Source organism: Acartia tonsa, chromosome 11 (assembly GCF_053477335.1).
Source record: "Acartia tonsa isolate MP-2025a chromosome 11, ASM5347733v1, whole genome shotgun sequence".
NCBI classification, from domain to species: Eukaryota; Metazoa; Arthropoda; class Copepoda; order Calanoida; family Acartiidae; genus Acartia; species Acartia tonsa.
Window position 1 is genome coordinate 18,126,022 of NC_137270.1, and position 26,714 is coordinate 18,152,735.

The 26,714-nt window shown below is 33.3% G+C and overlaps 1 protein-coding gene across 2 annotated transcripts in view; it reads left to right on the forward strand.

Annotated features, from left to right (window-relative positions):
- Nucleotides 1-2,074: 2,074 nt before the first annotated feature.
- LOC145332124 (uncharacterized) overlaps nt 2,075-26,714 on the forward strand; it is a 30,501-nt gene continuing 5,861 nt past the window's right edge. The window contains exons 1-12 of one of the 2 annotated variants that reach the window (XM_080177068.1): nt 2,075-2,154; nt 2,845-2,889; nt 3,243-3,309; nt 3,665-3,707; nt 4,077-4,126; nt 9,405-9,461; nt 11,178-11,271; nt 12,457-12,543; nt 14,909-15,110; nt 17,697-17,776; nt 19,125-19,186; nt 21,642-21,687. In XM_080177068.1, the coding sequence (XP_080033194.1) occupies nt 2,080-2,154; nt 2,845-2,889; nt 3,243-3,309; nt 3,665-3,707; nt 4,077-4,126; nt 9,405-9,461; nt 11,178-11,271; nt 12,457-12,543; nt 14,909-15,110; nt 17,697-17,776; nt 19,125-19,186; nt 21,642-21,687 (908 nt within the window). In that variant the 5' untranslated portion in view covers nt 2,075-2,079. Of the gene's footprint in view, nt 2,155-2,844; nt 2,890-3,242; nt 3,310-3,664; nt 3,708-4,076; nt 4,127-9,404; nt 9,462-11,177; nt 11,272-12,456; nt 12,544-14,908; nt 15,111-17,696; nt 17,777-18,965; nt 19,086-19,124; nt 19,187-21,641; nt 21,688-26,714 lie in introns of both variants that reach the window. The other variant, XM_080177069.1, reaches the window with a different exon arrangement.

The window sequence follows — 26,714 nt, forward strand, 5'->3', positions numbered from 1 at the left end:
GGTGGACAAGAACCGGTTCTCATCCATACGAAAGAACTATGTCTAGCACCGTATTATATCCAGCTTTCTACGAATATAAACATGTACAATCATAAGATTAAAGCCAGTTTTTAGCCCGCGCCTTCGGCACCTCGGGCCTAAAAAAACTGGTTTTAAACTTATATTTGTACATTCTATATCCGCGGAAAGCTATTTAGAATACAATGCGAGAAATAACTTGAATTTTGATTAGTTGGTTCAAGATTAGTAGTATACAAACTATTCTGCCAATAATGCTAATCTTCAGAAGGGTTAATTTTGTTTCTCATCATTGCCCTAAACCTATTTACTTTTTTTCCTTCCTGTTCTTTTAAACTACCAGACGCAGTAAATATTAATCGTATGTTAATACAATAACAGCTAAAAACGTTTTGAAACATATACACGCTTTCGTTATTTTTTATGTAACTTTTTGTAACGCAATCAAAATAGTATTTATTGCATTTGACATGTTATGTAATAAGTAATTAAGATCATTTAATGGATATAGAATAAGTGGCTATATTGTCAGAGGTAAATTTTGTCGTCAATTTAGGTAGCCGATATGGACCTTATTTGTTGGTCAGTTCGTACATACATTAGGAGGGGAAATGATGGGGTAAAATGGCTGAATGAGGGGGTTATTTTAGCCAGCTGCTAGTATGGCGTTATTAGAGTACATGCAACATCCCATCATATCTGAGCTGGATCTTAAAATGTGTAGTCGTTGACGTAGCCGTGGCCGTAGTCATGGCCGTATTCGTAGCTGTCGCCATTGCCAGTGCTGCCAATAAAACATGGATTTTTAATTGTTTGAAGTTTTTACTTATTATTTTTATCATTTTTTTTCATATTTTACTGAAATTTCAAAAAGTGGTTGTGTTTAAGCCGTGGCCACGCGTAGCCAATTTGATTTAAAGATCGCTATTAGGTTAGTGGCTGTACCTCTGGCAGCGGCAACGGCTACACATTTAAAGATCCAGCTCAGAATTTAGAGAACAAGTATATTTCATAAGTAGCGCAGCAATAACAAGCTACCAATTCCTCATAATGCAACAATACAGTTATACAGTAATAATATGAAGAGAACACGATGTCTGTAATAAAGTGATTCTCGCAGCTGGCTAAAATAACGATACCTCCATTAAACCCCCTTTGCCCCATCCTCTTTTCTCTTACTGGATAAACTAACTGGCCAATAAAAGAGGTCCAAACAAGCAACCTTAATTTACGACAAAGTTTTCTTCGTCGATATATCCACATATACAATATCCATTATATTATAAATCAAAATACACATATTCATGCATTGGATAGAATTTGTTTTACCCAGCACACCTGTCTTGAAGTGTAAATGGAAAACAAAATATGTCTGCCCTAAGTTTTAGACATTTATATCAAGATTAAACCCTGAAATTTTCAAAATATTCTAACGATGGTTTTTAAGAAATTAGATTTGAAAATTTCAAGTTCAATTTTCACCCCCTAGGAGTTGCCGCATAATCATAACAAGAAAAGCAAAGATTATTTATCTAAAATTTTGAACAACTTTGCTTTTATGAAGTCTTTCATAAAACCTCTCTATATATGATTTATTTAAGGCTGAATAGTAGTGACCTTAGCAAAGCAACTGATAAAAATGACCATTAATTAACTCCCTTCAGGAGAGGTTTTATGAAGAACTTCATAAAAGCAAAGTTGTTCAAAATTTTAAATAAATAATCTTTGCTTTTCTTTTCATGATTATGCGGTAACTCCTAGTAGATGAAAATTGAACTTGAAATTTTCAAATCTAATTTTCTCAAAAAACCCTTGTTAGAATATTTTCGAAAATTTCAGAATTTAATCTTGATATAAATGTCTAAAACTTTTATTTTCTTCTTATAGGGCAGACATTTATTGTTTTTCATTTACACTTCAAGACAGATGTGGCCAGGGAATAAAATTTGCTTTTGGGTGAAGTCGTTCATATCAGGAATAGTTTCTCACAAGGGGGGGGGGGGGGGGGAGGTTTGTCTTGACCATATATGCTACAATATGATAATTTTTCCAGAAATAAAAATGACAAAATGTATTCTGTTAATATCATTGGTTTGTGTTGCACTACTGCCCCTTGGAACTTGTGATGATAACGAGGTAAACTTATTCACACAACCAGCGGCGACCGTGTATCAACACGTAGTGTGTCATAACTAAAGACGTTAAAAAAACGTTCCTACTGCTGCTATTCAGAGTAGGGAAAATGCATAGACCAAAAACAGGCGCAACTCATTACCTTGCTTATTTAGGACTTTCAAACAATGGACAAAGGACAAAGGGTTGGTTGACTGCTGGGTGTTTCTTAACCCAGTACCCTGGTTGTTTGGACAGAAAAGAAAGATTTGGCTCCCCTAAGTTATCCTTGGTTGTTGGAACTGAAATTAAAGTGTCATAGACGAGAAAATAAGCCCGCACATTATTTACATTCCATAAAGTCAACATTTTCATATTTCTTTGTATTGTGCATGGTAAATTTTAACGTGCCGGGTTTCTGGCGGGCAGGTATCAAGTTCAAGTCTTGACATGAAGGACGCCCAAAAAGGGGGTAAAATGGGGTTTGAGGTTGAGGAGGGTATTCTAATGTACTTTTAAAGTTTTAGAGAACCAAAATGATTGGTTTTAAAGATTGATGAAAGTAAAAACCCACCTACCCCCCACCCCCTGTGGACGTTTATGCTTAACACCACCGCAGTGTAGCAAAGATGGTAAAAATGTTGCTATGACATTTTACATTAATAGCAAGATTATTTAAAAAAATGTATTTAGCTAAAAAAAATATGTTTGCAGAATGATGGATGGTTCAACGCCTCTCCTCAAGAGATAGTTTCAAAGGTTAATAATATAATCTTTCACTCTATACTGCTTCAAGAATTTGCGCGTTTGATAGCTTGGAATTATTTTAAATTGCCCAAAATATCTTTCAGGGGTGGGGGGTGGATAGTGTAAAAACATACACTTTAGACTTGTGAATTGTGAAATGGCACAAATTTCAATGAAGTTTTTTAAACTTAGAGATAGCTATTATCGTTAAGTGTCATAAAAAGAAGGAGAGGGGGAGGGGGATGAGATAGAAGTCAGCAAATGTCTTTCTCAGAAAAGAGTACTCCCACCACCCTCATTCAAATACTTACTTTGGACATACTTAAGTCCAAAATTTAAATAAAGCTTTCATAAATTTATCTTAGGACTCTGGTGATTTATTAGCAATGGAGAGCCAACAGTATGAAACTAAACAAGAATACGCGCCAAGTGGTAATTGTTCGTAGCGCAGCAACTCTATAATTAGGCTGTCTGTATGTCAGTCAGAATATATTTAAAGCTAACAGAATGTTAGTAAACAAGAATATAAGAAGTGTTAATTATTTGTTAGCGAAGATCTATAGTTATGCATTTTATATGGGAGGAGGACTTCACAATACCTCTTAATCTCTTACAGGCTAGGGGCGAAGCCAGTATTATTATATGAATAAGGCTCGGCTGCAATAAAGATCCAGCTGCTTTCCAGATCCAAAATATTAGTAAAAAAAATGTTTCAAACGCTCGGCTAAATATCTAAATTCTTATTTACCAATTAAATGCATAAATTACTAAAAAATTTAAATTACAGATGGTAGTTATGGGGATGAGAGAAGGAGAAGGCGAAAATTCAGGTATAAAGGGAATAGGAAATAATTTTAAAAATGCAAGGACGTCCAAGCTTTTTTTTGTGTGGGGATATGCTTACAAAATCTCAATATGAGGTGATATTTGGTTTGAAATTTTAAATTTGGATTGGGAAATTACTCCCCTCCCCCACCAAAGAAAAACCTTTTGTTTTAAAATGTTTTTAGGCGATAGATTTTTTTTTGGGGGGGGGGGGGGGTAAATGAGTTAGACAATCAATTTACTTTACCCTTTCCCTTCGTTTTCGGATGTCCTTGAGTGTATTTATACAGAAGAGTAGAGGAAAGACAGAAAGACACATTCACCTATCATAGAGTTGCTTTGCTAATAATTTTTTTTTAACCTATTATATTTAGAAATCGGCCAGTTCTAAGATACGGCCAGGCCTACCCCAGCTACGACTACAAGGAACACAATTTATAAATTTAAAAAATAAGATGGTAACAATGTCGTGCATAGAGTTTTGCCAGCCAGCCAGCAGCAATGTTAGTGACAAAAAAATAGGCTTTTTTATTAACCCTTACAGATCGGGATTTGGGGGGGGGGGGCTTTAAGAGCCCCCCCCCCTATAGTTTTTTCAATGTAAATTTTTTTGTAGGTAAGATAGAGAGCTGTGACTTCATGACTTTTTAAGTTTAGTAATTATACATCGGCAAGAGTTGATTTTATAAGGATATCTGGTCTGTGTCGGTCGTGGTGTCCGGTCAAAGTCGGTTAGTTAGCACCAAAATTAGAAAAATTTCAAAATAAATCCTAATTTTTACATTAAGACTTTTATGTATAAGGTAGAGCCCTACAATTTTGAATACTTGGATATCAATGATCATCTGAAAAAAGTGGTGTTATGACGGTTTGACTGTTTGACCGCTCCCTGACCGATTTTTGTCCGGCTTTTACTGTGGACAAATATCATGAATATCGTGGCTTATATTACAGCTAGAGACCTATAAATTTTTTTTGATAAATCCTTGAGCAATCTAAAACAGATAAAAATATTATTTGGCGCCGCCAACCGCCGTTTTACCGCCGTAACCGCCAAAAATTGCGGTTTCCGTTATTTGCCGTTTTTAGGCGATATTCCGAAAAAGTAATTTTTTGTTATGAAAAAAAAGTTCCACCTAAAATTTGGTAATCCTAGCTTTAAAATTGGCCGCTCTACAGCTGTTTCAATATTTAGCGGCTAAGGAGCGGTCTGGCCGCTTTGACTAGAAAAAGTAATTTTCTCTATAACATACACATGAACCACCAGAAAAAATTGTATGTCTCTATCTATGACAGGAGCCGAGATAGTGGGGAAGGCTCTTAGAGCCACCCCCCCCCCCCCATCTATTGTGTCAGAATTGGAATGCCAAAATTCAAATTGATAGATTAGTTGTATCATATATAGTTAGTATTAATTATGTAGAACAATTCTAACATGCATAAATAAACAGACATAGCTATCCAATACGGATTTACGGACGGATTGGCTCAAATTGTAGAATGCTTCGCTTCTTAAGAAATATCAAGTTGAAAAATTATTATTTGGTTCAAATAACATATTTTACTTTCTTTACCAATATATTAGAGTAAAACACTAGAGGGAGAGAGGGTTAAATAGCGTGTATCTCTCCATCACAATGTCATTGTGGCGACTTTTAATTTGGTCATTGAAAATTGACCAATGGTGTTGGGAATATTAACACAGCCAAGTAGCAAAATACATTTTAATTGCAGACGAAAAATGTCGTTGAAAAAGGGAGAAAGGTAGTTATCTGTATATACATCTATACTAAAGAACTGTTACCAATAAAAAGATAATTTTGTGTGTAAGTAGCGCAACAACAGTAAAACTTTAGAAAAGAAGACGTATAGTTTAAGCAATTATATCCTATAATATAAAGTACTAAGTTTTTTTGTTTGTAGCGAAGGATCTCGCTAACCACAGAACCAATATGGTTCTCATTTAGAGGAAAGCTTCGTACAGGCCCTGAGATGGTTTTAGGCTATTTTATTTTTATAAATAAGTCTGGGTATGGTTTTAAGCTATTTTTCTGCCCTTCGAATATAGAGCCCCTAGATGCTAGGGGCACAGCCGCTAGTCCTTAATAAACTAGTGGCTACGCCCATATAGATCTCAAGGGGCATTTTATGTGGTAGTCCGGAATCTACCCTCCCCCCCCCCCATTACTTTTATTCTTAATTTTGAAAAAAAAACTCTCTTACAATAGTTATAAACCTTCCGCGGACCCATGATAAGCTGTAAAGGAGACAAAACGGTACAAAACTAACAGACACATTAATTTACAGACATTCTGTTACGAAAAATCTTTCCGTTACGGACGGACGTACGGACGGACGGACCGACCCTAATTATAGAAAAGCTTCGCTTTTAAAAATAGATGTAAAATAATAAAATAGAAAAATTAATCTTCTAGTTACATATTTAAAAGGACTCTCCACAGAAAAATCAACTTTGGATTTTTGAAAATCTAACCTGAAACTATTATTCTCTGTTCAATTTTAGGTATTTTTTGTTTTTGTGGCATCGCGATCGAAGCCCTTTGAAAATTTTGTCCGCCGCCTATTTGTACTGCAGCTATAACAATATATACTACACTTTCCTCCACTCAATATATGTTTGCCGCTAAAGAACATTTGCTCCATTGCAACCGGCCGCTCTACGATTTATCCTCTTCCTTGACTGGACAATCCTGCCGCCTCTATTTTGTGTTCGCCTCCGCCAAATATAACCATCTTTTGCTGCAGTTGCCGCATTCATCGCCCTTCTCCGCCGCTACTCCGCTATACATTGCGTACGTCGCTATACACAACACCCCCAGCCTCCATTTAATTTCTGAACAAGGGAGAGGGGAGCATGTATTGAAACGCGACGTACAGCAATGAATAGCGGAGTAGCGGTGGAGAAGGGCGATGAATGCGGCAACATAGAAGCTAAAAATCACTAAAGCAGCACAAATTGAATGGCGGGAGGATTCACTTAAAGGAGGTAAAAAATTTTAAAGGGCTTCGATCGCGATGCCACAAAAACAAAAAATGCCTAAAATTGAACAGAGAATAATAATTTCAGGTTATATTTTCAAAAATCCAAAGTTGATTTTTCTGTGGAGAGTCCTTTTAATCTTAAAGATATAAAATCATATAAATATTTATATATATTTTTTTTTAAACAGAAACTATTTGAAATTCAATTCCGAATAAAATATTTAATTTATATATTTTACTAACCACAATTATTCATTATTTGTAAATTGGTGTAAAAAGTACATTTCTCATTTAAATAACACTTTTATAAAAAAAGATTTCGTGATTTTTACCATTATTATTATCTATCAATGTTCTTTTTCTTTTTATTTTCATCTTATCTTTATGAAGAACACTATGCTTGTTTTTGCTTTGCTGCTTAAGGACGTTGTCATTCTTGTTAACTTTTGTTTTACCTATTTTACCAATCTCCAGTTAAAATTGACAAGGATGACAACATCCAAGGACGTTCAGGGGGCACAGTGGGATCCAGTGGGACATCCAAAAAATTTAAAATTGACTTTTATCTATCCTAGGAATTAATAATGGCTGTAAGTAGACAGCTAGAAAAGAAATTTTTAAAAGATATTCAATTTTGGCGGATTTATGCCATTTTTAAAAAAGGTAGTGAAAAATTTCTTTTCAGTTTTGATGATTTTCCAGATTTTTTTACACAATTTTTTCAAAGCAACAAAAAAATACATTTATGTTCATCTTATGAAAATAATTTTTGATTGAGGTACTTTTCAGATACCTGTACCAATGTCTAATTAAAGAAAAATTTTTAAAAAATATTTTTTTGGTGGTGTAAATTGACATTTTGTGAGAAAATTTCACCAAAAATATTAAGATTTTTAACCCCAAAAAATCAGTTTTCTCCATTTTACCCAAAAACGGCCAGGATGCCCCGGGTTTTGCAATAATAATATTAATATGCAACATGTATTGTGTTTAAAACAGTTTTCATAACCTGGGGCCTCCCGGCCGTTTTTGAGTAATTGAGCATTTTACATTGCATGGTTTGAACAATTTCGTTCTTGTTAATTTGAAATTTTCCCTCGTTAGAGGGGGAAGGAGTCATTTTAGAGCCCAAAGTCATCTATGCAATGTTTTCTAACTTTTTGAGGCGAAACTTTCTTTACTTATGCATTATTTGCCTCCGGCCAACCGTTTCGCCGTTATTTGCCGCCGTAGGTGTTATTTTTAACGATTTTTGCCGTTCTCGCGGTTTTAATGGACATTTAAGGGAACAAGGAGTCCTTAAAAAAAGATGACTTATAAATACTTTTATTTTAGCAATTAAATTTGCTAAATTTCATGTGTTCTGAAAAAAATTGTATTTCTAACTGGTTTTGGTTCAGCAGAAATTCAAATTCGGGGATTAATTATAATATTGCAAAAACATTATATATGCGTGTGAGAGAGAGAGAGAAATATACATTTGAGAGAGAATATAATATAAGCAATTATGTTTATATTCTTATACAAACTTTAAATGAAGATAGCTAGACTTAGAATAAAGGTATTAACACAAAATCAAAAGTGTTTTGAAAATTATGTTATTGTTGTTTATATCTGTAAAAAAAACATTAGAAAACATGCCTTGTTAGTGTCCTATTTTACTTATACTGGACCTACCTAAAAATGCCGGGACTCGAACTGGGTGCACCTGACGCTATATTCATGTTCACAAACATTGCTTGCATTGAAGAAATATTTACATAGACGTTTATTTTGTTAAAATATTCCTATCCTAACTAAAGTTATGAAGGTTTATAGAATTTTTTAAAAATAGGGTAGCTTCGCTCCTCCAAAACGCCAGACGTACTTACCAAATGCACATTAGAAGTTAACAGGAGCAAAATTTATGTTATTTTTGAGTTAAAGCAAAAGAAATTACATAATTTCGTCAAGTACAAGCTTTTTTATTGATGTTTACTTTTGTCTACCCTTAATGTCCCGTTTTTTGGCAAAAGATCCCACTGTGGGGGGGGGGGGTAAAGTGTTGATTACCCCCCCAAACGAATTTTTTTTTCATTTTACCCACCTCATTTAAAATTTACCCCTACCTTGAAAAAGGGGGGGGGGTAAATACCCCCCCCCCAAAAAAAATAATCCCTAACAAATAAAATTTTTGCGCGCTTCTCGAGCATTTTTACTACTACATATTTAATAGTATTTCATAATTAGGTTGGTACCTTTTTACATTATTAAATTACCCCATAATATTTTACCCCGGGGGTAAATTATTTTTTTTGGGGGGGTAAAAAAAATTTACCCCTGCCAACAGATTTCAGGGGGGGTAATTAACACCCCAAAGCAAATTTTATCCCCCCCCCCCCCAAATAAAAAAGCTTAAACGCCCCTGACAACATCTATACAAACAAAAATAATACATAAACTTAATAATAATAATAAAAGAAAATCACAAAACCATTCACAAAAAATGCTTATGCCGTTTGAAGCATGACAGACAGACAGACAGGCGGACAAACCAATGTATACACTAGAACGCATATTTATTTGAAAATATCAGTTGTCTATCTTCGATAGCATCCGAGAAGATATCATTTCCCCCATCTTTAAGGACTAACTGATGTACAGACAAAAGGAAAATACAGAGTAACATCGCTACTAAAAATTTACAAAATTGTGTTGTTAGTATGACAATGAGTACATTGATAGAATAGACAGAGATGGTGTGCCAGCTTCTTCAGGTATAGATAGATAGATAGATGATAGATAGATAGATAGATAGATAGATAGATAGATAGATAGATAGATAGATAGATAGATAGATAGATAGATAGATAGATAGATAGATAGATAGATAGATAGATAGATAGATAGATAGATAGATAGATAGATAGATAGATAGATAGATAGATAGATAGATAGATAGATAGATAGATAGATAGATAGATAGATAGATAGATAGATAGATAGATAGATAGATATATATATATATAGATAGATAGATAGATAGATAGATAGATAGATAGATAGATAGATAGATAGATAGATAGATAGATAGATAGATAGATAGATAGATAGATAGATAGATAGATAGATAGATAGATAGATAGATAGATAGATAGATAGATAGATAGATAGATAGATAGATAGATAGATAGATAGATAGATAGATAGATAGATAGATAGATAGATAGATAGATAGATAGATAGATAGATAGATAGATAGATAGATATATAGATAGATAGATAGATAGATAGGTAGATAGATAGATAGATAGATAGATAGATAGATAGATAGATAGATAGATAGATAGATAGATATATATATAGATATATATATATATATATAGATAGATAGATAGATAGATAGATAGATAGATAGATAGATAGATAGATAGATAGATAGATAGATAGATAGATAGATAGATAGATAGATAGATAGATAGATAGATAGATAGATAGATAGATAGATAGATAGATAGATAGATATATAGATAGATAGATAGATAGATAGATAGATAGATAGATAGATAGATAGATAGATATATAGATAGATAGATAGATAGATAGATAGATAGATAGATAGATAGATAGATAGATAGATAGATAGATATATAGATAGATAGATAGATAGGTAGATAGATAGATAGATAGATAGATAGATAGATAGATAGATAGATAGATAGATAGATAGATAGATAGATAGATAGATAGATAGATAGATAGATAGATAGATAGATAGATAGATAGATAGATAGATAGATAGATAGATAGATAGATAGATAGATAGATAGATATCTGAAAATATTAAAGGAAAATATATTTAAGAAATATTTAATAATGTGATATTATCAAAAATTCAGGGAAGAAAGGGTAATAAAGTGAAAATTAATCTACATACCTTTTCTCACCCAAAATATTTTTAAACGGAAACTTGTCAATAAAAAAAACATTGAGGGGAGGGGAAATATTAATTTATTGTGCATTGTCTTATCCCTGACAAAAAGTAGATTACACAAATTCTTTTGACAAAATTATTAACAAAGAAAAAACCTTTCACAGTTTTTTGTTATTTTTAGAAAACTTCTCAAAGGTTTTGTCGTAAGATTCTTTCTTTAAATTTTTTTCTGAACAAATGTTCATAGTTATTCAAAATTTGAAAATCTGAAAAGACTTTAAAAAATTATTGTAATAAAAAATATTCCTTTTTAAACGAAAATTTTCTAAATTTACAATTTTTTATCCATTTTTCCTCTTTCCATCCGCTTCAGAGATGTACAGAAACCCAACTTGAGTTGAAGTGTAGAATATACCCATTGGTTTAGACGTTTATCTCATATGGCAGCCTAGTAAATCCAATGAACATCATACATTTTGTCCACTTAATAACTTTTGAAAGGATAGATAGACTTTGTGCGTTATATAGTAGCTTCATTCTTTAAAAAAACAATATATAGGTTACAGTGGACCTAGCAGCTATGACGTTCCACCTCTAGCATATGAACAACAGAGTTCTGGTTATGATGTTCCTGCTGGTTATGAAGCACCCAGGTATAATATAATCCCAACTCAAGGATATGAACAACAGAGCTCTGGTTATGATGTTCCTGCTGGTTATGAAGCACCCAGGTATAATATAGTGATACCTCTAGCATATGAAAAACAGAGCTCTGGTTATGATGTTCCTGCTGGTTATGAAGCACCCAGGTATAATATAGTCCCACCTCTAGCATAAGAACAACAGAGCTCTGGTTATGATGTTCCTGCTGGTTATGAAGCACCCAGGTATAATATAGTCCCACCTCTAGCATATGAACAACAGAGCTCTGGTTATGATTTTCCTGCTGGTTATGAAGCACCCAGGTATAATATAGTCCCACCTCTAGCATAAGAACAACAGAGCTCTGGTTACGATGTTCCTGCTGGTTATGAAGCACCCAGGTATAATATAGTCCCACCTCTAGCATATTAACAACAGAGCTCTGGTTATGATGTTCCTGCTGGTTATGAAGCACCCAGGTATAATATAGTCCCACCTCTAGCATAAGAACAACAGAGCTCTGGTTATGATGTTCCTGCTGGTTATGAAGCACCCAGGTATAATATAGTGATACCTCTAGCATATGAAAAAAAAAGCTCTGGTTACGATGTTCCTGCTGGTTATGAAGCACCCAGGTATAATATAGTCCCACCTCTAGCATATGAACAACAGAGTTCTGGTTATGATGTTCCTGCTGGTTATGAAGCATCCAGGTATACTATAGTTCCAATTCTAGTTTATGAACAACAGAGCTCTGGTTATGATATTCCTGCTGGTTATGAAGCACCCAGGTATAATATAGTCCCACCTCTAGCAAAAGAACACCAGAGCTCTGGTTATGATGCTCCTGCTGGTTATGAAGCACCCAGATATAATATAGTTCCACCTCTAGCATATGAACAACAGAGTTCTGGTTATGATGTTCCTGCTGGTTATGAAGCACCTAGGTATAATATAGTTCCAACTCTAGTATTGAACAACAGAGCTCTGGTTATGATGTTCCTGCTGGTTATGAAGCACCCAGGTATAATATAGTCCCTCCTCTAGCATATGAAAAACAGTTCTCGGGTTAGTCTACCTGGAGCTCATTACAATGCTAATTATGAATCTTGATTTAGTGGTTATGAAGGTCTAGGTTATGTGGACAATAGTATTGATGGCACCATTCCCTCTGTATCTTATGATTCTATATTTAGTGGTTATGAAGGTCTTGGTTATGTAGATAATAGTATTGATGGTACAATTCCTTCTGCATCTTATGATTCTACACCTTCTTATTCTGGGTAAGTTCAAAATTTTTGAGTAACAAAGAAACATGTGTGATGGGCGAACTCTGTATAAAACTTTAAATGCATGTTTGAATTTTTTAAAACTGGAATAGCATGAACTTTTGTTGTTGTCAATGTTTACTTGTGTTAAAAATTAATTTTAAAATGATTATTAATATTATGATAAATTTGTTAAAATGACAAACTGAAATCCACCAAATTTGATTTTGAAACATAATTCAGAATATCTTTCTATTGTGCTTGGATGAACTGTTTCTAGAGTAAAATCTATATGGTATATAGATTTTCCTTCTATAACTATCAGCTTATTATAAAGAAATATTTGTATATTAAAGTTTCTTATATCAAATGCTTTATTAATATCAAGGTGCATATAATTTAGGACTATAAAATTGTAGTTAGTTACCCGTAACATTTTTTCTCGTATTCATTCGAATCCGGTGGATAGAAACCGGTTCTCATCCATACGAAAAAACTATGTCTAGCATCGTATTATATCCATCTTTCTACGAATATAGAAATGTACAATCATAAGATTAAAACTAGTTTTTTTTAGCCGGTGCCTTCGACACCTTGGGGCTAAAAAAACTGGTTTTAATCTTATAATTGTACATTCTATATCCGCCAAAAGCTGTTTATAATACGATGCGAGAAATAACTATTACCAGCAGATACGGGAATTGACTTTTCAAGTTTAATTTATTTTTGGAGGGGGGCATTTTTATCTAGGGATTATTCTCTTGGGAGGGTAATGGCATCCTCCCCCAATTAGTAATAAACCTTCCCAGTGAGGAGTTACTCTAAAAAGGAGAATGATAACGGTCAGCAGTTAGCGATATCCTAAGGCATGAACAGACAGACGGATAGACAAAAAGACCGAAAGCAGCCATCCTGATACTTCTAAATACAGCTATAACAATTGAAAATTTTTTTTTTGACAAATAGTCAATTAGATTAGAACATTTTCTTCAGTGTTTTAATAATTTTAAAATAATATAAAATTAGTGAGTTTATAATTATTTAAAAACAGAATTATTAAACATGAAATATGAACGCTTTTTATTTTAAATGAGGTTCTATTCATGAAAAGAAGATACTCTATAAGTTTTTGTGTCGAATTTAAGTTATGAAATATTGCCTCTAGTGACGTCACGAGATATGGTTAACTGGAGGGAGAGGAGATTGGACTTTACATTACCAAAAGTTTAAATAGTTTTTTCTTTCATCGTATTGTAAACAGCTTTCCGCGGATATAGAATGTACAATTATAAGATTAAAACCAGTTTTTTAGCCCCGAGGTGCCGAAGGCACGGGCTAAAAAAAACTAGTTTTAATCTTATGATTGTACATTTTTATATTCGTAGAAAGCTGGATATAATACGATGCTAGACATAGTTTTTTTCGTATGGATGAGAACCGGTTCCTATCCACCGGATTCGAATGAATACGAGAAAACTACATTATCTTATTCTTTTAAACTTTGTACACTTTTCTTTATTTTAATTGATCGGGTCAAACCTAGTGATGCCCTAGCTAACTAATGACTTTAATATAAAGTCAGGAATGATTTTGTTTATCATTATTGGGGATGTATGAAAATTTATAGTCCATTGTCTGACAGTTTTCGATAGCATTTGTCAACCAAGTGTAAAGTCTATGGGTGAACTTTTTCTTACATTCTTTTGAAGATTAAGATTAAGAGGTTTTTCTTCTCAGAAATATAAATACTAATCCAATGTTAGTTTTAAGCTTCTATTAGGAGGGGTGGGACACCCTGATCCTCCCTAGAAAATTGTCCTCTTTCCCCCCAATTTTTTTCCTTCATGAATGCCCTTATAATTACTTGCTTTGCTACTATTGGATCTGATCATCTTTGTTTAATTAAAACTTTTAATTTTTTTAAAAAGTAAATCCTTATAAATAATCCAAATATATATAATTGAAGTTATATAAATTTTATAACATTATATTATAAAAATAAGCGTTTTTTATTAAAATTATATCAGTGTAATAGATATAGAATACGTGGATATTGTTACAGATTCTCGCACACCCTGTACATACATCCTTGCGGGGGGAGAGGGGGCAACAGGAGGGTAATTGGTCATATTTATTTATGGCATTGTACTATAGACAGCTTTCCGCGGATAATAAATAAAAAAATTATAAGATTAAAAGCATTTTTGTTTATAAACTGTTTCTTTTTTCAGCTTTCGTCGAAAACTGTCTGTAACACGATTTCATACATAATTTTTCAGTATGACTGAGAAACGGTTCTAATCCGGCGGATATTAATCGGTTTCAAAGCCATACTGGAAAATGCATTCAGAATTCTTAAAATTGTTATTTGCATGAAAAGGTCTGCACTAACATCACGTCGTGCCCGTCGGCGGCTGGACTATGGCGGCGGTTACGGCAGCTTTAGCGGTTTCGGTGATTTCTCAAGTGAAGGAGACGCAACGGGAAGCGGAGCAGGTGTGGCAGCTGTGGGGGCAGATGGGCGTGGCAGCGGCGGTGTGGCCAATAACGGGGCGAACGAGTCACTGCTAACAAAAGCTCTCAGGAACATTGCATGGATATTATTAATCTGAAGCTTGCCCACAAAGTGCCTACCGAGCACAGAAACTCCCTTAATTTTATAAATAAATTTCAATAATGGGGGGAGGGGGGAGTTCTGTATTCCTTGTCCTTGCTGGGGGTCCTATCCCTGCAGTATCTATAGCTTCCATGTACCCAATATAACCTACCCTAAATTGACCTAAAGAAGAAAATTAAAAAAATACACCCTTTTATTTTTAATTTTAAAATTCTATGCTTGGCTTGGCACCTTACTCTAGGTATATCAATCACAAAAAATAAATGCCCGTGTCCAACATATTGTGCTTAAAATATTTTATTTATGAAAATAAAATATCTTTCATGTAATTTTCTTTATGAAAATATTAAAAATCTAATTTTCCACTTTTTTATTGTTATAAAAGAGAACCTATCATGTAAAATATCACGTATAAAATTTTATTAAAACAAGGAAGACTACTTCCATAAAAGCGAAGCTGTCAACTCAGACGGTTGGATAAACGAACATTAATTCTTAATAATCTGAATATTAAGTTTTAGTTATCTGCAAAATTGCAAAATTTGAAATCGATAAGGCAATTCTAACATGCTAAATTAAATATATAATCTATCTCTTACGGACGGACGGACCTACCCTAAATATAGAAAATTTTCGCTTTTGATAGAATTTTAATTTGAAAAGATAGTACAAGAACTAGAAGAATCCTTTATTTTGGCCAATATTCAACTTATATCTCCATATAAACACATAAAATATATCTAGAATAGAGGGCAAGTAGAAGGTTGGAAAAAAATTAATGGAGATATCTTTTTAAAAATATTTTACGTGTATATCACAAGAAAATAAAACAAGCCCCCCATCCAAAAAATACTTAGTTTTTAATTTAAACTCCACCTAATGGCCTCTGGGGGCGCAGCCGCTAGTATATATATATTTATATAATTGAAAGAAAGACAAAATATGAAAGATAATTGTGAAACCGGAGCTCAATTAATTGTTGAAAGAGATTTGATTTCAATGGTTTCTGATAATTGTACTATGTAAAGAAATTAAAAGTCATAATAACACCATAAGCTCTATGCCTGTTTACAAATTTAAAGTAATTAAGAAATTATTGGTGTGTTTATTCCTTTTTTCGCCTGAAAAATTATTTCATTAGCCTGTTTTTTTTATTTTCTATTATAGGATTTATGCAATTTAAACCCTATATCTATTTTTATACCTTATACAGTTCCTAATTAAAGTGCCAATGGAATAGATGGAAAGGATGCAAACTTGAATCCACATCTTACCAAAGACATTGAAAATGATTTGGCACAAAAGTTTGAGTAGGATGAATGCAATTGCCCCAAAAAAGGCATAACTCTTTACTATGCACAGCAAGGATTTCCAATCAAAGGGTTGGTTGTCTGCAAGAACTGTTCCACAGGTTTGGGGCTAGCTTTTGAGTTGACAAGTTGACTGTTCAGTCCAGATGCAACATACCCATAAGACATTTACATCATAGCTTTAAAATGTGGAATACACTTACAATGATAAAGGGATATAGATTACAATTATTATTAGGGGGACATAAATCTAAAGAAGCTGAGCTAAGATTCTTTAATTCTTATAATTGTGCAATACAATTAGACATATCATATTACACCAACTGTATATGATACTAGAGACAATTAAACACAAACTATATTGTTATTCTGTAATCTTACTACTTACTAGAAAAATAAAGTTTTCCTATCAAATTGTCTTATAATCAAATGCAAAAATCTATAGGCCAGCTTTCCAAAATGGTGTATACATAAAATGGTGCTTATATAGTTTTGGAAACTTTGGACATTAAAGAAATTGGGGAAACACCTATTTTTTTATTATTTACTTAATACCATCGTATTCCAAATAATATATTATTTTTCTTTTCTTGAAAAGGATAAAAAAAACAGTCTTTTGATAAAAAAAAACCTGAATTGGGCAGACATAATAATAGTTATTTCTCTTTTTGTATTATAAACAGCTTTCTGTGGATATAAGTCTGATATACAATTATAAGAATAAAAACAGTTTTTGTAGCCGAAAGCATTTGCGAACAAAATGGTTTCGATCTTATGATTGTACATTTTTATATTCGTAGAAAACTAGATATAATAAGATGCTAGACATAGTTTTTTTTCAGTATGGATAGGTTGTTATCCACTGGATATTAATCAGTTTCAAATGAATATGCAACTCCGCAGAAAGCTGTTTAACTAATAGTGTTTTTTAAACAATGTTTATTCACAGTCTAAACAAAATTGTTCATAAATTTGATGCAAAATTGTATAATTACAGGATACAGTAAAAGAACATACTTTCATTTTTAAAATTTGATTATAAAGATGCCTCACATTTAATTTTGTACTTTGTTGTCCTGGTGAAATAAGGGTGAGAAAACAATTTTTGTTAGAGATTGAGTTGAGTATCCTTTCTGAAAAAGTAAAATCTTGAACTATTTTTAAAAAGTTTTTTTTAGTAAATATGGTAAGTTAAAATTTTGGCGCTTAGTAGCACCACTTACGCATGCAATGCCACAAAAAGGTTTTTGGGATTCCAAATGTCGTCTTATTCAACAGGAAGAAATGGAGATGCTTTCTACGATGATGACTACTTCACACCGTAAGCATGCAATCAATTAATCAATTAATTTTTCTCAGACAAAAAAGAAATAATAAAAACAAATTTATTAAATGATTTATAATCATAATTTGATCGGGTGGAATGCCTTGGTTATGGATTTCCACTTACAAAAATGTTTAGGATTTGCATGATGATTCATAAAAATGTATTTTTCACTTTATTGCATGATTTTTAAAAATTTGCACGCTTTATGATATTTATAGATTAAGAAGGTAAAGTATGTTTAAAATAAAATAGTGTAAAGCCATTTCTGGATCTTTGTGAAGTATCAAAATATTTATTGAAATCTTAGGCTAAACCATTACTACTTTAGGATCTACAGCAGTTCACGGTAAAATATTGCTGGTAAGCAATATTTACAAAAATCTATGAACTTTACATGCTGCTAGCTGCTAAACGGCTGAACGTACAGATCATACCCGCACACCATTTTAAGTGGCTTAAGAAGGCCTACAAATAATCTGTAATAGCCAAGATCCAATTATGCACAGGGAATGCTTCAATGAAGAAAAAACGCGTAAAATAGGTCTTTTTCGCGCATTTCTCTGCACTGCGAGATAATTATGCATTATTGATTTATGGCTATTCCAGATTATTTGTAGGCCTTCTTATGCCGCTTAAAACAGTGTGCGGGCATGATCTACACGTTCAGTAGTTTGGCAGCTAGCAGCATGTAAAATTCATAGATTTTTGAAAATATTGCTTTCCAGCAATATTTTACCGTGAACTGCAGTAGATCCCTACTTTATATAATAGGATAGGCTACGTAGAAGAATATACAACACTAGGAGTTTGGGAGGGGGCGGGGGGGAATGTTAGAGAGGGATTTCTCTTGATTAGTATTTGACACTTTTCAGGGGGGGGGGGGGTACCTCTACTCTATTAGAGAAATTAATCCTAGAAAAATGTCTCTCCCCCCAAAAATTGTATCTTTTAAAATTTAAATCTATATTTAGGGTTCAACTACAATCACCCCCTTTCCTTAAGTACCTCTAGAGTTCTCTAGGGGCATAGTTGGTAGCATAAAAATAACTGATAACATTACATCTGTAACTCAAGCATAAAAAATCAAATATTTTACAAAATACAAATAAAGTTTAGAAAATCACTGTATTTTAGATTTTAGATAATAAAATTCACAATTCACATGTATTTAATATTTATGTAGGAACAGCAAAAAGAAGAGCACATTTAGCGGATTTTTGAACGCACTGGCAGCTTTCCTCCCCATTGGTCTGTTTTTGGCGGCAATTCCACCCAATCTTATTGTCATCAACTCAGATACATCGTAAGTACTTTGCTCTCATTGGTTGTTTCTTATTTCTAGTCACACTGACGAACCGGTTTATTCACTGTTTGGCGGGTTTATCAAGACGATTCTACCAATAGGTAAACAAAGTTGTTTTTTTTAAAGACAAAAATGGTCATCTATCAATTGAATTCTCGATAACATAGTTGAACTAGGTTTTTAATTGATTGCTTTCAACACAGACGACCTTTTTTTCTTTAACTACCCAACTCAGGATTATATTTAAGATGAGTAGTATCTCTTATAAGTATCCACTTCTCTCACTGATTGACTCACTGATTCCCTTACTCCTTCCAACAGAAATTTTGTATACAGCTATCATTAGAGTTTATGCTATTGGAGTGCCCTTAGATTTAAAGGTTTTATGATACATTAGTGATAAAATTTCTTTCTCGTATTCATTGGAATCCGGTGGATAGGAACCGGTTCTCATCCATACGAAAAAACTATGTCTAGCATCGTATTATATCCAGCTTTCTACGAATATAAAAATGTACAATCAAAAGATTAAAACCAGTTTTTTTAGCCACCCCGGGGCTAAAAAACTAGTTTTAATCTTTTAATTGTACATTCTATAACCGCGGAAAGCCGTTTATAATACGATGCGAGAAATAACTATTTCTTCTTTCAATAAACCCATTTGATGTTTTACCCTTTTTTAATTTTTTATTTTTACAGGGGGGAAGGGACAACAAAAATTAAATCAACATTTTACTCTCTCTATAAATAAAATATAGATGTCAGGATAATAGCATAAAGCCAACAAGGCATTTATATAGCTTCCTTTAGCAGTACATACAATTTGGATCAATGTTTTCCGAGATCTTTAGCTTCAGACAAACCTTATTACTTTATACTACAGGATATATGTTATCTATTCTCTGTTAAATAATATAAATTATATGTAAATTTCATCTATGACAGTTTTCGGTCTTGTTTTTATACTTTTGCTGCGATAATTTGACCAATTTTCTTCTGATACAAAAAATTGCGCAGTTACTCTTAGTAAATGTAATATTTAGTACGTTTCGTTTGCAAATAATATTTAAAACTAAATGAAATGTAACAGAAAAAAATCAGAAAAAAACAGAATATGTATTTAAAAATCATGTGAAAAAATAATCAAAAAAGTTTCAGGAAATACTCAAATATTCTTTTATGGAAAATTAGAATTGTCAATGTCCAAGAATGGTGATTTATTGCAAAGTATAATATACAGCTTTCCGCGGATACAAACAAAAAATCAATATTTATAAAATGAAAAACATCTTTATTTTTCCCGAGGCGCCGAAGGTCCAGGCCTTACAAAACAAGATTTTTTATTTTAGTATTCGTAGAAAATTGTCTGTAATACGATACTATACATGATTTTTGTGTCAGTTCAACCGGTTCTAATCCAGCGGATTTTTATCGGTTTCAAAGCAATATTCCTTACTTAAAGTTGGTTAGGTCCATATCTATAAAAAGAAATATTTACTAAATAAATTATATTTCATAACTAATCTTGAAATACAGTTGATCTTTAAGGCCTTGAAATAATAAGAATGACAGCATCTGTAAAAACGAAGCTTAACCAATCAGAATTGCTTAAATTATAGTGTTTTATCGCCCAAGTAATCATCCAAAAATCAAATGTGTAAATAAATATATTATTACTAAATAAGAAGTTTGTTTAAATGGAGCTAAAAAGTGAATGTACCGACTTTCTGGTAATTGATAAAATGTTGCTATCTTCTTAAGGGTTACAAGAATCATAATAAAAAGTTTAAAATCATTATGAACATTCTAACATGCCTAGATTACAAAATAAGAGTTAGGTAAGATAGACTTACCTACCCTAAATGTATAAAAGTTTCGCTTTAAGAATGATATTTAATGTATTAGTATTTTTTGAAATTGATACTTTTTAGAATTAAAATTTTCAAAATCATCTTCTCATGAAAGGCAAAATTTTGTTTTACATAACTTAAACTCTTTAATATGTGTGGCACGTTTTTATGCCAAAAATACCCCAGACCACTTTTCAGGGAAAGAGTGGCAAACCTGAAATAGTCAACATTTTTAGTCTAACCCATAATAGTCGCATTGTAGACAGCTTTCGCGGATAATAAAATACAAAATATAAGATTAATTTTAGTTTGTTGAATATTTTATCATTTGCAGAAAATTGTCTATAATACGAAACATGATTTTTAGTTCGGCTCTAACTGATTCTCACCGGGGTGTGGGGGGGGGGGGTGTCTGCACTACCCCACTTTCAATTTTAGTTTTAAAAATTGGAGTTTTCTTAATTTTTCCTAATGGCGATTTCTCTTGGGAGATTGGTGGTACCCTCCCCTAAAATATAAACTATGAGAATTATTATGGTTCAGTGGTTAGCAAAATCCTTGGTTACAAACAGACAGACTTACACCCTTCCTGTTCCTTTCATTGATGGATATTGGATTTGACATTTTATAACATTGTATACCTAATTTTGTTACTTATGCAACTAAAATAACTTTTTAATATAATTATTTATTATTTAAACTTCAGGATTACTGATATCAGCTCTAGTACCAACTCATGTCACACTTCATGGGTAAATAACCAGGGGTAGAGGGATAGGAATAGCTCTAGTAACAACTCATGTCACACTTCATGGGTAAATAACCAGGGGTAGAGGGATAGGAATAGCTCTAGTAACAACTCATGTCACACTTCATGGGTAAATAACCAGGGGTAGAGGGATAGGAATATCTCTAGTAACAACTCATGTCACACTTCATGGGTAAATAACCAGGGGTAGAGGGATAGGAATAGTTCTAGTAACAACTCATGTCACACTTCATGGGTAAATAACCAGGGGTAGAGGGATAGGAATAGCTCTAGTAACAACTCATGTCACACTTCATGGGTAAATAACCAGGGGTAGAGGGATAGGAATAGCTCTAGTAACAACTCATGTCACACTTCATGGGTAAATAACCAGGGGTAGAGGGATAGGAATAGTTCTAGTAACAACTCATGTCACACTTCATGGTTAAATAACCAGGGGTAGAGGGATAGGAATAGTTCTAGTAACAACTCATGTCACACTTCATGGGTAAATAACCAGGGGTAGAGGGATAGGAATAGCTCTAGTAACAACTCATGTCACACTTCATGGGTAAATAACCAGGGGTAGAGGGATAGGAATAGCTCTAGTAACAACTCATGTCACACTTCATGGGTAAATAACCAGGGGTATAGGGATAGAAATAGCACTAGTACCAACTCATGTCACACTTCATGGGTAAAAAACCAGGGGTAGAGGGATAGGAATAGCTCTAGTAACAACTCATATCACACTTCATAGGTAAATAACCAGGAGTAGAGGGATAGGAATAGCTCTAGTAACAACTCATGTCACACTTCATGGGTAAATAACCAGGGGTAGAGGGATAGGAATAGCTCTAGTAACAACTCATGTCACACTTCATGGGTAAATAACCAGGGGTAGAGGGATATAAATAGTTCTAGTAACAACTCATGTCACACTTCATGGGTAAATAACCAGGGGTAGAGAGATAGGAATAGCTCTAGTAACAACTCATGTCACACTTCATGGGTAAATAACCAGGGGTATAGGGATAGGAATAGCTCTAGTAACAACTCATGTCACACTTCACGGGTAAATAACCAGGGGTAGAGGGATAGGAATAGCTCTAGTAACAACTCATGTCACACTTCATGGGTAAATAACCAGGGGTATAGGGATATAAATAGTTCTAGTAACAACTCATGTCACACTTCATGGGTAAATAACCAGGGGTAGAGAGATAGGAATAGCTCTAGTAACAACTCATGTCACACTTCATGGGTAAATAACCAGGGGTATAGGGATAGGAATAGCTCTAGTAACAACTCATGTCACACTTCATGGGTAAATAACCAGGGGTAAAGGGATAGGAATAGCTCTAGTAACAACTCATGTCACACTTCATGGGTAAATAACCAGGGGTAGAGGGATATAAATAGTTCTAGTAACAACTCATGTCACACTTCATGGGTAAATAACCAGGGGTAGAGAGATAGGAATAGCTCTAGTAACAACTCATGTCACACTTCATGGGTAAATAACCAGGGGTAGAGGAATAGGAATAGCTCTAGTAACAAATCATGTCACACTTCATGGGTAAATAACCAGGGGGAAAGGGATAGGAATAGCTCTAGTAACAACTCATGTCACACTTCATGGGTAAATAACCAGGGGTAGAGGGATAGGAATAGCTCTAGTAACAACTCATGTCACACTTCATGGGTAAATAACCAGGGGTAGAGGGATAGGAATAGCTCTAGTAGTAACTCATGTCATGATTTTCGTTTGTTTATTGATCTTCTATTTAATCTAAGTAGCTTGTTTTAGAAAGTATTTAGAATCACATAAAATTTAGATAATACTATCTCCTAGGTTATTACTAGCTCTAGTAACAACTCATGTCACACTTCATGGGTAAATAACCATGGGTATAGGGATAGGAATAGCTCTAGTAACAACTCATGTCACACTTCATGGGTAAATAACCAGGGGTAGAGGGATAGGAATAGCACTAGTAACAACTCATGTCACATTTCATAAGTAAATAACCAGAGGTAGAGGAATAGGAATAGTTCTAGTAACAACTCATGTCACACTTCATGGGTAAATAACCTGGGGTATAGGGATAGGAATACCTCTAGTAACAACTCATGTCACACTTCATGGGTAAATAACCAAGGGTATAGGGATAGGAATACCTCTAGTAACAACTCATGTCACACTTCATGGGTAAATAACCAGGGGTAGAGAGATAGGAATAGCTTTAGTAACAACTCATGTCACACTTCATGGGTAAATAACCAGGGGTAGAAGGATAGGGATAGCTCTAGTAACAACTCATGTCACACTTCATGGGTAAATAACCAGGGGTAGAAGGATAGGAATAGCTCTAGTAACAACTCATGTCACACTTCATGGGTAAATAACCAGGGGTATAGGGATAGGAATAGTTCTAGTAACAACTCATGTCACACTTCATGGGTAAATAACCAGGGGTAGAGGAATAGGAATAGCTCTAGTAACAACTCATGTCACACTTCATGGGTAAATAACCAGGGGTAGAGGAATAGGAATAGCTCTAGTAACAAATCATGTCACACTTCATGGGTAAATAACCACGGGTAGAGGGATAGGAATAGTTCTAGTAACAACTCATGTCACACTTCATGGGTAAATAACCAGGGGTAGAGGAATAGGAATAGCTCTAGTAACAACTTATGTCACACTTCATGGGTAAATAACCAGGGGTAGAGGGATAGGAATAGCTCTAGTAACAACTCATGTCACACTTTATGGGTAAATAACCAGGGGTAGAGGGATAGGAATAGCTCTAGTAGTAACTCATGTCATGATTTTCGTTTGTTTATTGATCTTCTATTTAATCTAAGTAGCTTGTTTTAGAAAGTATTTAGAATCACATAAAATTTAGATAATACTATCTCCTAGGTTATTACTATAAATCTAAAAGTTATCATTAATATTTAGATAAAACATGTCACCCTTAGGTAGATCAAAAATGTAGTTAAATTCAAACACATGATCAAAGTTTAAAAATTTTTAATAATCTTGAAATCAAGGTTTCACCCTTAGATATATTACAAATTGTTTTACTCTTTGTTTTGACGTTTGTTAATATTTCTAAGGATGGTGGAAGAATGCTTACTTCAACAAATAAAAGTTGTTCTTCTGTCAAAATGTGTAATACGTTGAATAAGTTACAAAAACAAAATAATTTTTAATTCACTAAAAATTGATTTAAAAATCTGCATTTTAAGTAGGTATTTATTAAAGATAAATTTATATTTACTGCTTTTACTTTTTTGTCATATTTCTAAAATGTATTTTTGATCGTTTGTCTTTTTCTGAGTTTTTACTTATCATAACTTGCTATAGAACATTCATATGCGGATGCTTCAAATCTTTTCAATTGGTTCATTATAATTATATCATTTTCATTTCTACCCTTCCCTATTCTGTGATGTCCAGTACACTCAAAATTTCAATTAGTGAAAGGGAGGGGATAGAATACCTAACCCTCCCACCTTTCACAATGAATGAAAAAGATGTAATTCAAAATGTCATTTCGTCAGTCTGTGAGCTATACGTTTTCAGATAAAACATGATTTTCTAGGCAGCTATAGATGGCTAAATTTTGTTAAATGTTTCCTATGATAAATAATAAATAGCCAAGGTACAAAAAAAATTAAATTTTTACTGTCCATCTTAAATGCACTAAGAGAAATGAAATTAATTATTAAATTGTTTTTGCTTTGCTGCCTAAAGATGTTGTTGTTATCCTTGTTAATGAATATTAACATTTATGTCATACAATAATTAAAAGCGAAGCTTTTCTATAATTAGGTTCGGTCCGTCCGTCCGTCCGTCCGTACGTCCGTCCGAGATAGATAGCTTTTATTCGTTAATTTAGGCATGTTAGAATTGTCCTATCGATTTCATGATGATTCCTGTAGTAGTTGGGTACGATTTAGAAAGCGTAGCAACTCTATAATCATTACCAGAATGTCCGTACGTCCATTTTAAACATGTTGATTTTTCTACTTTTTTAACAACAAATTTTCAAGTGTTTTAATTATCCGTTTGATCTGATTTTTGGTATATTGATTCCTGGGACAACAAAGAACAATATTATAAGCGAAGCAACTCTATAATCAAGTCCAAAAATGTAAGTATGTCCATAAACATCATCCTGTTTTTAAGCAGTTTTTCAACAAATTTACCTACAACTTTGATTCGACATTTATACATTTATGTTCCGATTTTTCAGTTCAGATACTATACAAGTGTTAATGTCCGTTTGTCCTACCGTTTCAGTGCTTCGCTTTTATGGATGTTGTCATCCTTGTTGTATTAATAAATATACATTCATAATTACTTTTTAGATAACCATTAGAAATTGGAAATCACACTGTAAAAAAGTATTCACAAATTGAATTAAATCTAGCATAAAATGGCTTATGTACAGGTTGCATTTTATTGGCATAACTAGCGGCTGCACATCTAGCATCTAGGGGCTTTGTATTTAAAGGGACAAGAAAAATAGCTTAAAACTATCCCAAAACTTGAAACTAAAATTAAATAGCCTAAAACCAACAAGGGACCTACGTTAAGATTTCCTAAAATAGATATCTCAATCAGTTCAGTAGTTATTGAGATCTTAAGATTTAGACAAAAAACCTTACTACTTTTTTACATAATAAGATAACATAATAAGATTTAATTTTTTAGGTCAAAACGTTGGCAAAACTAATAGGGGAAGTAAAGTGAAAGTAAAAGAGGGAATTTATTTTTTACAGTATATTATACAAATTATACAGTTTATTAAAAGCAAAGCTTTTCTATAATTAGGGTCGGTCCGTCGGTCCGTCCTTACGTCTGTAACGGATAGTTTTTTTCCATCAATTTAGGCATGTTAGAATTGTCCTATCGATTTCAAACTTTACATGATGATTCCTGTAGTAGTTAGGTACGATCTAGAAAGCGTAGCAACTCTATAATCATTACCAGAATGTCCGTACGTCCATTTTAGA